Raw genomic sequence first — 13,564 nt, forward strand, 5'->3', positions numbered from 1 at the left:
TTATTTGAGTCTTTTATTTTTGCTCATTATAACTAATAGTAAACAAATTATGCTTCATTCAATTTTCAGAAATTATGTTAACTATCTATTTTAAAAATATAGCAATAAATCATTTTTTTAACATTGATTATAAAATTAATGTGTCATTAAAATATAATGTTTGTGGCTTGTTTATTTCAAGGACATAACAATATTTTAGTATACTAGTATATACTATAACAGTATACTAAGAACAATGACTTAGTATAACTGTATAATAGTATTACTTTCTTTTTTCCTTTTAGCCATAATAAATTTTTCAGAAGCTTAGAGGCTTTAACATAACATTTTCAACAGCCAGAAATCTCATTAACATAATTATTATTTCATTTGTTTCAACGATCGTTAAGAAGTTTTCAAACTACATATATTTCTAAACTTTGCATATATTCTGACATATAATCAAATCTGAGGTAAACTTGTTTACATGTAAAATATTGTAGGAATATGCACGATAGGAAGCACTAATTCTTACAGTGCCTGGAAATCGAATTTGACTAATCACAGAACAGACTTGAGGTTTATGATATGCTACACAGCTGTACAACATTATATGGAAGCGATCTATTCTATTTTTAATCTCTATTGGTATTTATACATAATTAGCTACACAATGACATATAACGGGTTGATTCCGAAATAATATAAATCGCTTTTAATGTTTAATGTGGATTTCTAGCTGGAATGGGTGGTCCACCTGATGTTCTTGCCGGAATTGGCGGTGGATTCGATGCAGGTAAACTTGGAGGTGGATGTTGGGGAGGAGGAGGAGCTTGTCTTTGAGGTAATGGGGGTGGTTTAGAATTGGGTGGTCTACTAGATGATTCTTGCGAAGGGTCCGTACGAGGTAATGGTGGTGGTGGACGATTTGGTATAGGATAATTAGGCGATCCGTCTAATATTTCTTCATAAATTGCAGATTCCGGGGATAACCTTTCACTTTGCTCAAATTCTATCCTTTCTTTAGATAGAGGCGCTGAGAATTGATTGGGTAACACGCTGAATACGCCAGCTCGTGGTCCTTGTTTTCGATCTTGTACTGGACTTTTTGGTGGTTGAGTTGGACGACCTGGTGGAGCTGGTCTGGGTGGAGGAATTGCTCCATTTGGGCTACCCCTACTAGGAGATGATCGTTCTCCTATATCTAATTGTTCCAATCTTTGAATAGGGCTTCTCATTGGAGAATTTGAAACAAACTGTGCAACTGTAGTATTACTGCAAAGTTCTATTTCTTTCTCAATTAGCTGCACCCAGTTTGGAGACTTCAAAGATAATTTCAAAGTTTGACCGCATACTTGAGTCATGCCTTTTCTTGCTGCTGACAAAGCACATTGTCCATCTCGGAATGTTACCCAAATAGTTTCACCGACGAATCTGACGAGAATTACTTCGCCAATATGAGAAAAATCTTGTAATAAAGCCATCATAAAATTTTCATCAAACACACTGTCCATATCATCCGATTCTTCAACTGCTTTTACTACTATAGTGCCATCAGGTGGACCCAAATCTTGAATTACTTCTTTGAATACTTGTTCGCGTTTTTCAAATTCAACACAATGAATATCTACATCTATAAAGGCAATAACTGGTCGGTGATCACTTTGTTTCAATTCTGCTCTACCATAATGAATTAATTTTCCAGGATTCCAATCTGTAGGAGAATCTAAAATAAATGCAAATGATTAGTGAAAGTGACAAAAATGCCACGAGAGTCATAACTGTATTGAACTAACCGATATCAGGTACTTGTTTTCTACGTTTCCACAATACTCTATCCGTCCAAGCAGGCTGTCGACATTTTTCACTAGTGTCATAATCATCAGAAAAAAGATCATATTTGTATGTTGGAGCAAAAGTAACAGGACCTTCCAAGAAATTTTTAAAAACATTTCCTTGCTCCTGTTGAACCTAAATTTAAAATATGTTTAAGAAATTATTAAGCATGCTTTTTTATAAATTATATATTTCATACAAACTATTAAATGATTTATTATCTTTACCTTCAACTGATCATATTGTAATATTTGATCAAATTCATTTCTTTTGATCATTTCTTTCATTTCATCTTTATCCATATCAACTCTATAATTGAAATCTCCACACCAAAATACGTAATCATGAGTATTTAACGTTCTTCCCATAGGGAAAGTAATTTTTCGCGTAATTTCTGCATAATCTGCATTACGTTCATTCACTTGAGACTGTCCAGCAGCAAAGTGTGCACAAACGAAACAAAAGGATGTGGAATACAATACACATCTAATAGCTGCAGCTCCTTTATTTCCTGTTGCACCTCCTAATCCAGTTTTTACACAATCTACAGCTACATCTCTTAAATAAGGTGCATGTTCAGGTCGTATAAATAAATAGAGACAAACACCAACTAATTGTTGGTATGTGACTAAAACATATTCAGCATCTCGGGAAAGTACTTTTTGCAGTTCCTCTGCCCAAGCTTTTGCATTATCAGTACTAGCAGCCATTATATTGCTAGCATTTAAATCAACAATTTCTTCGAATCCTACCGCAAATATATCTACAGGAATATTGTCGTATTCAACTGATACTAGGGCTGTAAAGGAGGATATAATCAATGAATAAAAGTTTATTTTATTAAAAAAAGAAAAATATATATATTTAAGCATAAAACTTACATGATGATTTTCGTGGAGCATCTAGTAACCAATCGGAAAGGGAATCTTTATATACGACACTTCGGAAATGTTTCCCTCCGTTAACGTTGTACGTACCCACACCTATTCTAAGATTCATTGTAGTGACATATTCATTATATCTTTTACACATTTCTCTGAGAACACTCGGTGGAGCGTGTAACATGTTTGAAGGTAAAAGTAATCGAGCTCTATCCGCTAATTCAGTATTTAAAGTTGATCCCAATAGTAAAATATCGATAGCTTCTTGCTTACTGGAGTCTAATAAATTATTTTGTATTGTTCTAGCTGCGGATCTTGCACCGTCCATTAATTTTGAACTTCCTTGAATTGCCCCAGTGCCAGCATATATTTTACTTACTTCATTACCATTGTTGATCCACATTTGTCTAAATACTTCTTCGAATCTCGAAACCATCTGCTGTTTTTCAAGTAACTTTAATAATCCTAGTTGTTTGCCAAGTATTTCCAGTGCGAAAAATGTTTGCACGCAGTTCGTTCTATCCAAACAATCTAGACAATTTGTTCTAATAGTTCCAGTTTGTTCAAGAATGACGGTATTACCAGCCGCGTAAAATAAAGAAAATGATTCTAAATATTTATCTACTTTCGCTTTCAACTTCGAAAGGTTTTTCATATTTCCACCTCTACATTCTTGATGATAATCAAACAGAATATGAGGTACATCAGTATGTTCTGACATATTATGATGAGTTTGGAATAACTGACTTAACATTGCTTCTCCTTCTTTGCTCCCAATTAGACTAGATCCAAGGAGATTGACAATCACTTGTTGCCCATACCTTTCTTTGATCATATTTAAATGCCTATTAAAGGCTGGTGCAGAAGCTTCAAAACCACGAGAAATTTTCACTTTATGAGAACCAACCTGAATACCAGGCTGTTCCCAGAACAAAGGAACTGATCCTCTAGTTTGCACATAGGACGTTATTTCATTATCTAAATATATTACTTGCTCTGTTTCTACAAAATTTGCTACATGACCATCATCATTAGTTCCTCTGACATTAAACCTAGATAATGAACATAAATCTATAAATGCAATGTGGTTTGGCTTATTGGTTCACAAAATAATTAGCTTACGAGCTGTTTGTATTCAGTTAAAAATGAATTAAGAGTACCTTGTGCCTGCTCGTTCACAACTTAATCTAGACATAAGGACAGCACGAGCTTGCCTGTGACCAACATACACAGTTCGAATCTCCACACTACCACACATAGCTTTAAGTAACCAATGAGATGTATCCACTCCATATCTTAATAAATGTATGTGTAACATTCGATTCCTATTTGGTACATGAAAAAGAAAGGAATATCAAAATCTGCGACATACACAATACACATTAGATACTAACCAGAAGAATCTATTGTCAGTTGTTGTAGATTTGCATCTCCTTTGTGCACTAAGGGTAATGTCAAGAGGCTCTTGATTAGCAGACCAAGAAAAATAAAATGTACCAGAGTTAAGAACTTTTCTAACTTCAGATACACGATCCTCGTTGCTTTGCGTATAATGAAGTGGTACAAAATGTGTCTGTGTAATTCTAAACACTTCAGATTCTCCTATTTTACCAACCGAAAAACAGCCAGTGACAAGAACAAGGTACAACAAAGTATTTTCGCCTGCGTTTAATTGCAAGACACCTACGCATCCATATGCGTCTAACAATTTTGTGTATTTCCCTTTCAAAGTCTCTGTTTCTTCAGCAGCTGTCAAGTAATATTTAAAGTCACATTTTTAAACAATTGTAACAAATGAAATTGAACGACGAACCAAGGAAACTACTCAATAATTCTTGCACTCTTTAAACGAGAAACATATCGAGAGATGAAAGTTGAAGGATAGCCTGCAGACAAATATTAATCGTGACAATGTACTTACAAAGAACAGCGACTGCCTGCGATTCGAAAAGAACAGTTTCCTTTCGATTTCGTTGCTCCAATATGAGTGAATGCGGGCTAGGTGGTTTTAACTTTTCGTAGACGCGAAACCCTTTGCCCATCGCCATAGTTGCGTCGATGTCTTTGAAAGTTTCGTGGATAAATGCACGCTTCAGTAGAATATGACAGTTCCGTCTGTCATACGGAGGAGCGTGATCACCCTGTTCTCACTGTTTTCTTTCTTTCTGAATGAACTTTGTTCCTCGTTATTGACAGCAATACGCTCTTCCTTAGTGGTTAACAGATGAAACCAGTGCTCTTATCGCTGATCCGTCGATACCTCGATATATTTTCGCAATATATACATCTCCGATTTCGTGGTGTCTACACGGTCCGCTTGTCTAACCGTAACAATCAATCGGACGCGCCATTTTGAAATTTCGAAAAGTTGAATGTGCAATATTCTCGCGCCACAAGCGTCGGTCAGTTACAAGTTGCCTCGTCAGTCGTGTATTTCTGTGATCTAAAAAGATCGTATTATTCCGCACGTTTTTAAACGTGAGTAATGCAACACGCTGTTATGAACATTAATTATAAAAAACTCGAGCGAAAACGCGAAATTTCGTGCATACGGTGGACGACATGCAACATTATATCGAATGTGAACTTTTAATGCAACTTGTCGGTTTGAATTTTGAAACGTACAACTTTTGTAAATTTCGAGATAATCCTGATTTTCAAAATTAAACTTACTTATGTTTTTGTGTGAATAATGTTTAAATCACAAGAAGAATAACATCGCATATACTATAAGAAAATTTTGGATTGCAGCTAACCATTATTTGAATTTTACATCTACCATAGAAGTCTACTATTGTAAGTCTACTATAGTCTTTAACTTATTATTTGAGTATCTTCATTATATTTTAAGTATTTTCGACATATTTTAAATGTATATTGAATGTATACTGTATGTGTTGAACGATGAAAGAAAAATACGAATATCTTTTTCCATTTCGTCGAGGCCAACGGAAAAATATTGCGCGCCATATTGAAATTTAGAAAGCCAAGTATTTATACAACAATACCGTTGATTCTCAAGTTTCAATGATAAAACATAGGAATATGATATCTACTGAACAAACAAACAGGTGAATTAATAAAAAAACAAGGATAATGAATTCGAATTAAATGGTTAGAAAACGAAAACAATTGATGAGTTTCTCAAAAATCATTTGATATAATTCCTTTATATCTTTCGTTGCAATATTTTAATTCATAGTAGTTCTATGTTCATCGCGGTTCTATAAAAAATACTTAAAAAAAAAGAAGGATACAATTGCTGCGGTAAAGTTTATTTTTTAGTGATATATTAATTGTTACATTTATTTTCCACAATGGCCGTTAAATGGGACTCTTTATTAAAAGATCGGTCATACCTATTCTAATGTATTCTCATGTATAAATAGTTGGAAAAAAATTTCGTTACGTTTCTTTAACGGATTGATCGTTGCATGCACCTTAAGTCTAATTATAGAAAATGTCACATCGTTTTACATTAGTACGATATTTACATAATAAAGGTATCTTTTATTGATACCTAATTAAATTGTTAGGCTATTTGTGTTTTTCTCTTCTTTTTCTTTTTTTATTTTCAGCCGATCTCGTTGGTAAAACGTTTCTCAATGATAGTAATGCTTTGAAAAGAAATTAAGGGACTCATTGAATTAGAATAAATGAAATTCATATTTAAATTCGTTTGATAAAATATATGTTATAATCTGTAAAATTCATAAAATCAATAATTTTTACATCTTTGTTTTAGCTACGTAATGAGCATTAAAAAAATGGTCTTCTAAATATGAATTTCAAAGAAAGCATTGTAATTATACAATATTCATGGACATACTCTTAGACTAGGAAATCACATACATTCTATATCAAATTTTAACTATCAGTTAGAAGTTATTTCTCGCTGATATTCTCTCTCTCTTTCTCTTTCCCTTCCCTCCCCCTTCTCCCTTTCTTCTTCTTGAGTTTTTCTGTGAACAAAGTATCTATACAATTTTTTATTTATGTAAGATTAGATAATGAAGTAACGAACAGATCAAATTCTCCTTTCTGTGGACACTTAAGTTTAATAAAAATGTAAAAACTCTTTGATAAAAATAATTTAAAAATCGTTTAATAAACGAAAAATACTTAATACTAGACCTATTTGTAATAAGATTTTCAACCTCATTTTTTTTTTATTTTCTAAAACATTGTCAATTTAAACGATTCTACGCACTATTATAAACTTTCTTTTTAATGACGAATAATTAACTAACGTGTAAATAATAGCTGTTGTAATATAATACTTTAAGAACTAAACTATAGCTGTTTCGTAAGTTTGGCTTGGCTGTGAAAGAGGCTGTACTGACATAACAAAATATTCACGAACGCTTGATACTTATACCTCAAGGAAGTCCTTCAGCAAAGTGACTCGACGTTTCTCAGCAATATCCATTTGATTTTCCAAATCTCCGCGATTTGTTGTTTCTGCATGTTCTATTTTCCAAGAAAGATCTTCTATTTCTGCCTCTAATTGTGCTTGCTGATATTCGAACTTTAAATATTTATTATACATTTAGCTATTTATTTCCAAAATTATTAAATATTTTAAAAGTTTAAATAGATATTTACCAATTCTTTACGTGGTCCAGGTTCCATATAATAAGCATAAGGATAAGTATATTGTAAAGTGTAACGACACCGTGTTAGAAGTGAAGCAGCTGCAAATAAATGTTGCCAATCTATCCATGTCCCGCTATAGTTCATTACTTTCTTATTTATTTGCATTTTTATGGCTTCTAGAGTTTGTTCTTCCAATTTTAACGACTTACTGTGATTTTCCCACTGAAAGCATAATTAAGATTGTTTTTGACATATCAGTTAATCCTCGAAAGAAGTAACTTACTCTTTCATAGTAATGAAGATATTTTTTAAGAGCTTCTCTTGCTTGTGCAAGAACACTTTCATGAGCAATATTAGGATTCTCTTTATATCGTGAACATACATAATATTCACTTCCATGTGCTTTCCAATCTCCAAGGCACATCCAACAAAAATCATATTTGCAATTATAACATTGCATATGATTGCAACCACCATTTTTTTCTATGCAAATATGGCATTTTGGGCACTGAAAATCAGAGGTTATTATAAAATAATGCGTAATAGTATATAAATGCATAAAGACTTAAATATTAACATCTTTGGTGTGGGCACTAATATAATTAGCTGTTTCTGAATCATCTGCACACTTTGTTAACCACTTTTTCATAGTATTACAATCAGTGGGGGCATGATAATCGATACCACATCGGAAGCTGAAATTATTACAGTTTCTGATTAAATCACACTAAAGTAATAGAAATATTTAAAAATGTCGAATGCATACCAAAATACAGTTTTACATGATGAACACATCACTCTTTTTGCCCTTTGCTCTTTTGAACGCATAATCATTTGACAATTGGGTCCAGGACAAAACCTTAATTGTGGATGAGACTTTACATAATCACAAAAAGCAAATTGTTGATACCTTTCTCTCATGTTAGGTTTAGTAAGTAAAGATAAAACAAAGTCCTCTGGAGCTAAGACATTGCAGTCTTGTGCCATGCAGCTTATTCCTAGTTTAATATTAACTTTAACATTAACTAAGCTTAATTCAATAGTTTAGATAATTTCATCTATTTTCTTCAATAAATTTACCTGTAGAAATACCTTGGCTTATTTGTACTTCAAAATGCATGCACCAACAGTCTTTACAAAATGAATGTCCACATGTTAGAGTAGAAAATTTCTCAGCTGATTGAATTGCAACACAAACAGAACATAATCCACTTCTTTGACTTTTTAGTCCTGATAATGAATCCAGTGGAGGCAACGGTTTTATTTTTGAATTGATAAACAAACTGGAAGCGTTGGTACGGTATTTTGCAATGATATCTTGTAATGCCCAATTATGTGCGTGTAATAAAACTTTGGCTAAAGATGGTGTTATGTGAAGACTATTACTTAATGATTCTACGTCCTCATTCAAAAGTCTTTCCACTTCCTCAATTCTTAAACAGTCATATACAGCATATTCAGGATCTCTTCTACTTTGATCATTATCTATGTCATTGTCACCTTCTCCATCCCATGGGTGTACATTATAATAATCCTCGTAACCTGGATCTCCACAATCAGAATCGGAATAATCCATTTCTGTATCATATTCTTCAGTCGTCATCTGTCATAAATATTCTTATTCTTGATTACAAAGAAATATTTTGACTTGTATAGTATACAAGAGTTTTATTTAATTATTGCATGTGCAATAACTATATTATTCTCCTCATAACCTCATAATTTTTACTATTTACTTATAAATATCGATATATATAATATGTATCAAGATATTAATAGACAATGAGAATATATCAAAGAAATAATTAATAAAGGCAACAGGAGATAACGATTTTAAAACAAAACGTTTTTATTAACCATACAAAAATAACAGAGCTTTGCAATATTTTCAGATCTTGTGCAAGTTGTATAACCTTTAAATCGTCAGATCATTTGTTCAACATGAAATAATATTCGAAGATGTTAAGAGATTAGTAATAGGTTTGATTATTTTTCTTCAAAATTGTATTTTCGTGACATTTAGTAAACATTTTGATGGAATCTTGAATATCATATTATAATACGATGTTCACTCACTTTGTTCCATTTACATAGCACAAACAACTTACCTTTATGTTCTTATGTATCAAGAAAGATGCATTGATACGTCTATTTTGTTAATTAAATGAGAAAATTATTAAAAGGCTCTACAGTAGCCCTTTATACCAATAATCACACTGGCGCATAACTAATGTACATATGTATACATTCTTCCATGTCAGGCGTATGATATGAACGATGCTGTAACAGATTTTGTTTAATCTGAAAGAAGATAAGAATGTCAAAATCACCTGATAGGAAACAGCTGAGTTTAGCAAAGTATATGTCAATTCGTGATACATCGTTAAAATCGTACATAATTTATTTCTAAGAATATATAATACGAACATATTTGAATATTTTATTCATGGATGTTAATCATTTTGGAATTTATTTTCAACTACAATTATACTATGCTATTCTACAATGTAACATTCAATACATATTCTCTTGGATGATATTTTAGAAAAATAGTTTCGTTTACTCTATATATATTAATAATATATTTCTTTATAATCATTGGATATGTAGATAGGTGTGTATACGTATATGTATCTTATCCCAAAAATTTGCACATGAACTAAGAGATTTTATTTTATTTTTACATTTAAACTTTCAAAGTACAGAAAAGTATTATTGAAATATTTGTATAAAATTGCCTTTTATTTAAAAGAAAAAAAGGAAAGAAAAGAAAAAGATGAAAGGAAGAGAAAGATCGTGTAAACTTTTTGCTTCATAGAGTTAACTATCTATGTCATTTTCATAGTTAGCTACCTATGTCATGCTGTTATGATCACTGATCGAACGTGTGTTCTTAACCTCTACTTGAGTTCATTTAGAGAACTTAATTACTACTATTAATTATGTCTGTATATCACGATGAAGTAGAAATTGAAGACTTTGAATATGACGAGGATGAAGAAGTATATTATTATCCATGTCCTTGTGGGGATCAGTTCCAAATATCTAAGGCAGAGTTAGCTGCTGGAGTGGAAGAAGCCACATGTCCTTCCTGCTCTCTTGTAATTAAAGTAATTTACGATAAAGAGGCGTTTGCTGCTAAACAGGAAGAACTTATTAGGGAAGAGGAGAAACAGCTCGTGATTCAAAAGGTTTGATTATAAATTTAGAGTATTTTATAAAATATTAATACTCTGTATTTCTCATTTGAACCGAGCAATGGCCAAAATAATTAAGGATATATTTATAATTACCAGTTAATTTAAAACAAATGTTGCCTTCAATATTCTACTCTATTGTTATTGTTAAAAGCCAGAATATAGTACGTAACACAATTATAGATTTTGACAAATAAAAAAAGATAACCTTTTATGTCAATTAAAACACAAGTTAGATTTTACTAAAAAAGAAGCATTATCATAATCAGCATTATCTTACAACCTTTATCAAAATATTTTTCTTTGAAATACAAACCATCATCCTTAAATGTTATTCCAAAAATGAATTATCAGCTAAAATTAAAGAGAAGATATGCAAAATACATACGAATATCACTTAACAATGCATTGCTTTCTGTAAATAAAAAAGATATTGAATTTATTCAAATGAGTTTCAAGATCTGATTATTGATAGAAATGACAATATTGGTAAAATTGGAGTTTTGATTGCAAAATTAAAAACTGAGTTTCAAGATTTGATTATTGATAGAAATGACAATATTGGTAAAATTGGAGTTTTGATTGCAAAATTAAAAAAAGTAAGAATTTGAGAAGACAAAAAAAACCAAAAGAACGTTACATTTGAGAAGACAAAAAAAAAACCAAAAGAACGTTACATGGACAAAAGAAGTGCGATGAAAGGAAGGAAGAAGGAAGTAAAAGAGAAGATTAACGACGAAGAACCAGAACTAGATAAAGAACTAAAGAGGAAATGAACTGATTATATGAATCATTATCGATAATAGAGAAGGGTACTGTGATGAAGACGATAATTTAGACGATGGACCTATTTATTAAGATAGCTTTTATAAGAATCGAAAATTTCTCTCTGTTTTCAATTATTGGACTAGAATACTTACAAGCTGCTAATTGAGCACTGTACGGCAATGTATATACGTCTTTTACCAAATTGTGTATATAGACAATAAATTATTTTGGAATGCTTAAATAACGGCAAGATCTTATGCGTTCGCGCGTATTCCACATCTCTTGGTAATTATATTTTTTAAAGGAATTAATGTCGAAGGTTTGATGTGTTAAAGAAAAAGGGAAATCAATTTTCTAGAACACAATTAAAACAGTCCAGGGTCACAGGAAGCGTCGGCGTGTTCTTTATTACGAGTATTTCAATTTCTAATATATAATATATATATTTATACATATATATATGTACATATAATAATGTATACATATATACATGTATATATAGCCATAATAATCTGCAATTTTATTGTAATAAATAATCTTCCTCTACGATGCAATCGGAGAGTAAAAACGCAATTTTGGACGAGAAGGGGATGCGCAAATGTACCGTAGTGTTACGTAATGCTTAACATTTACGATCGCCGTGATAAGTTGTTCCTCCATAAACAACCCACCTTAAGTAAATCATCCTCGCTTCCTCTATTTTGCTTTCATTCGCAGACAACAAATTTTTACATAGATCATTGTCGGTCCCGGAATGTGCACATTGAGCGCGGGAAGGGAATATAGAGAAAAGAAAAAAAAAAAAAAGAAGAAGACGGTCAGTGATCGCGAAAGAAGAAGTCGCTGTCCTGAAATTTCCAGCCGCTCGTTATTATGTTTTTTTTTTTTTTATTAAATTACGTACGATATTGAAATACGAGATATCGGAATATTGTTGCCCCTAAATTTCGGAATCGGGATCAGATGTATAGCGATCGAATCGTTTGCAATAACGTGGCAAAAATGAGAAAATATTACGTTTGTATATTTAGTTTAATTAGAACTAAACTTTACATTTAGTATATTTAGTATATTTAGTGTTACCTGGCAGTAAAAGTCGAAGTTAAAAATTCCGCGTATGACTTGAAAAATCTCTCTTGATTATTTCCTTGAAATATCCCCTTTGAACTGTCTTTCGCACGTTTGACGGTGTAGATGAAATAACGGGAATGTTACATTATAGCAAACGATTCGGATCCAACGGTTTCGTCGATATAACGATTGTTTACGTATTGATCGAAGAAACGCGTACATAGACTTTTGTATGACAAAATATAAACGAAGAACCCGCATAATTCTCTGTCACCGTCGATCACGATCGTTCAGCTTTGCCATACTACATTCGATTTCCCTTACTGTCTCTTACTGTCGATCTGTTTTGTAAAATACGAGAAATCTCGTCGTGTCTCGTTCCTCTGTTATAAATAAACCGCTTAACGATTTATATTCTTTTTAAACCAGAAGAAAAAGCAAGAAAAAGATATACCGTTTCCAATTCGAGATTATTAAAAAAGTAGGAAATTCAAAAATCGATCCAATCAGCACCAGATAATCACTCGCTCTATTCGTTGTATCATCAAAGTATACACGTCGTCGTTATTTCTACAACAATTGATTCTCTTATTCTGACAAAACAGCTTTCTCACTTTGGCTTATCCGTTCAACTCTCTTCGTTTCATCACCATCGTTGTTCTAACATCATCTTCCTATTTTTTTCCCCACCGCGCATTGTTCTTTTAATAATATACTATATAATGTATATAGATATATTTATATGTGTTTAGCACGACCTATCTATGTATAAGTAGGCATAAAGACTGAGGTGAGGATACAGGCGAAACCCCGAACAGTAATTACTCACGTATTACGTTACATCCTTTTGATTTCCTACCTACTTCTTTTGAAAGAAAATGATATTCTCGCGATAGTAGTTCTTGCCATCAGAGTTTCTACCTAGTCAATCTTTTCTGAATCGTAAAAAAATGTCTCCTAAAGTATTATCGTAGAAGACTACGCTTTTTTTTTTATTTCCGTGTACTATCGGTTTGTTCCTTTGAATCTTGAATCGTTGGACACGCAAAAAAAGGTACGCGTGTCGCCAGAACGTGGCCAGCACGTTCACGGAAATTTGTCGTCTCTCTTAAGGCCCGTTCATCAATGGTTTTGCAATTTCTTCACCGCGCAACAATTCGTCTACATGCATATCTGCGAAAAGAAAGGCTTGGAACGACGAGGAGGGAAGCATTGATTCGATAGTTATAGGAAAAA

The 13,564-nt window shown here is 32.3% G+C and overlaps 3 protein-coding genes across 3 annotated transcripts; 1 reads left to right on the forward strand and 2 right to left on the reverse strand.

Moving 5' to 3' along the window:
• Positions 1-209: 209 nt before the first annotated feature.
• On the reverse strand, positions 210-5,330 carry LOC122529337 (synaptojanin-1). Its single transcript, XM_043655351.1, has 7 exons — positions 4,618-5,330; positions 4,091-4,445; positions 3,857-4,021; positions 2,697-3,748; positions 2,043-2,614; positions 1,776-1,950; positions 210-1,705 (listed from the first exon to the last, which is right to left on the reverse strand). Exons 1-7 carry the CDS (start codon positions 4,742-4,744, stop codon positions 702-704), a joined length of 3,450 nt encoding a protein of 1,149 aa, XP_043511286.1. The 5' UTR covers positions 4,745-5,330; the 3' UTR covers positions 210-701.
• A 620-nt stretch (positions 5,331-5,950) lies between these two features.
• LOC122529340 (potential E3 ubiquitin-protein ligase ariadne-2) lies at positions 5,951-9,653 on the reverse strand. The gene is made up of 7 exons (XM_043655354.1): positions 9,401-9,653; positions 8,373-8,895; positions 8,059-8,290; positions 7,870-7,987; positions 7,576-7,800; positions 7,302-7,514; positions 5,951-7,224 (listed from the first exon to the last, which is right to left on the reverse strand). The coding sequence occupies exons 2-7, from the start codon at positions 8,893-8,895 to the stop codon at positions 7,069-7,071; spliced, it is 1,467 nt and encodes a 488-aa protein (XP_043511289.1). The 5' UTR covers positions 9,401-9,653; the 3' UTR covers positions 5,951-7,068.
• Positions 9,654-10,127: 474 nt separating this feature from the next.
• Positions 10,128-13,559, forward strand: LOC122529346 (DPH3 homolog). The gene is made up of 2 exons (XM_043655372.1): positions 10,128-11,124; positions 11,159-13,559. The coding sequence occupies exon 1, from the start codon at positions 10,235-10,237 to the stop codon at positions 10,487-10,489; it is 255 nt and encodes an 84-aa protein (XP_043511307.1). The 5' UTR covers positions 10,128-10,234; the 3' UTR covers positions 10,490-11,124; positions 11,159-13,559.
• Positions 13,560-13,564: the final 5 nt, after the last annotated feature.

This window comes from Frieseomelitta varia, unplaced genomic scaffold (assembly GCF_011392965.1).
Source record: "Frieseomelitta varia isolate USP_RPSP 00005682 unplaced genomic scaffold, Fvar_1.2 scaffold_285, whole genome shotgun sequence".
In the NCBI taxonomy this organism is placed as follows: domain Eukaryota; kingdom Metazoa; phylum Arthropoda; class Insecta; order Hymenoptera; family Apidae; genus Frieseomelitta; species Frieseomelitta varia.

Bases quoted from the DNA above. Each gene is read 5' to 3' on its own strand.
- LOC122529337 (XM_043655351.1), bottom strand. From the start codon at position 4,744: ATGGCGATGGGCAAAGGGTTTCGCGTCTACGAAAAGTTAAAACCACCT. The intron at 4,022-4,090 runs GTTAGTATCTAA...TGTACCAAATAG, and splicing joins ACTGACAATAGATTCTTCTG to GAATCGAATGTTACACATAC. The intron at 3,749-3,856 runs GTACTCTTAATT...TTCATTATCTAG, and splicing joins TGTGAACGAGCAGGCACAAG to GTTTAATGTCAGAGGAACTA.
- LOC122529340 (XM_043655354.1), bottom strand. From the start codon at position 8,895: ATGACGACTGAAGAATATGATACAGAAATGGATTATTCCGATTCTGAT. The intron at 8,291-8,372 runs GTAAATTTATTG...ATATTAAACTAG, and splicing joins AAGCCAAGGTATTTCTACAG to GAATAAGCTGCATGGCACAA. The intron at 7,515-7,575 runs GTAAGTTACTTC...TTATGCTTTCAG, and splicing joins ATCTTCATTACTATGAAAGA to TGGGAAAATCACAGTAAGTC.
- LOC122529346 (XM_043655372.1), top strand. From the start codon at position 10,235: ATGTCTGTATATCACGATGAAGTAGAAATTGAAGACTTTGAATATGAC.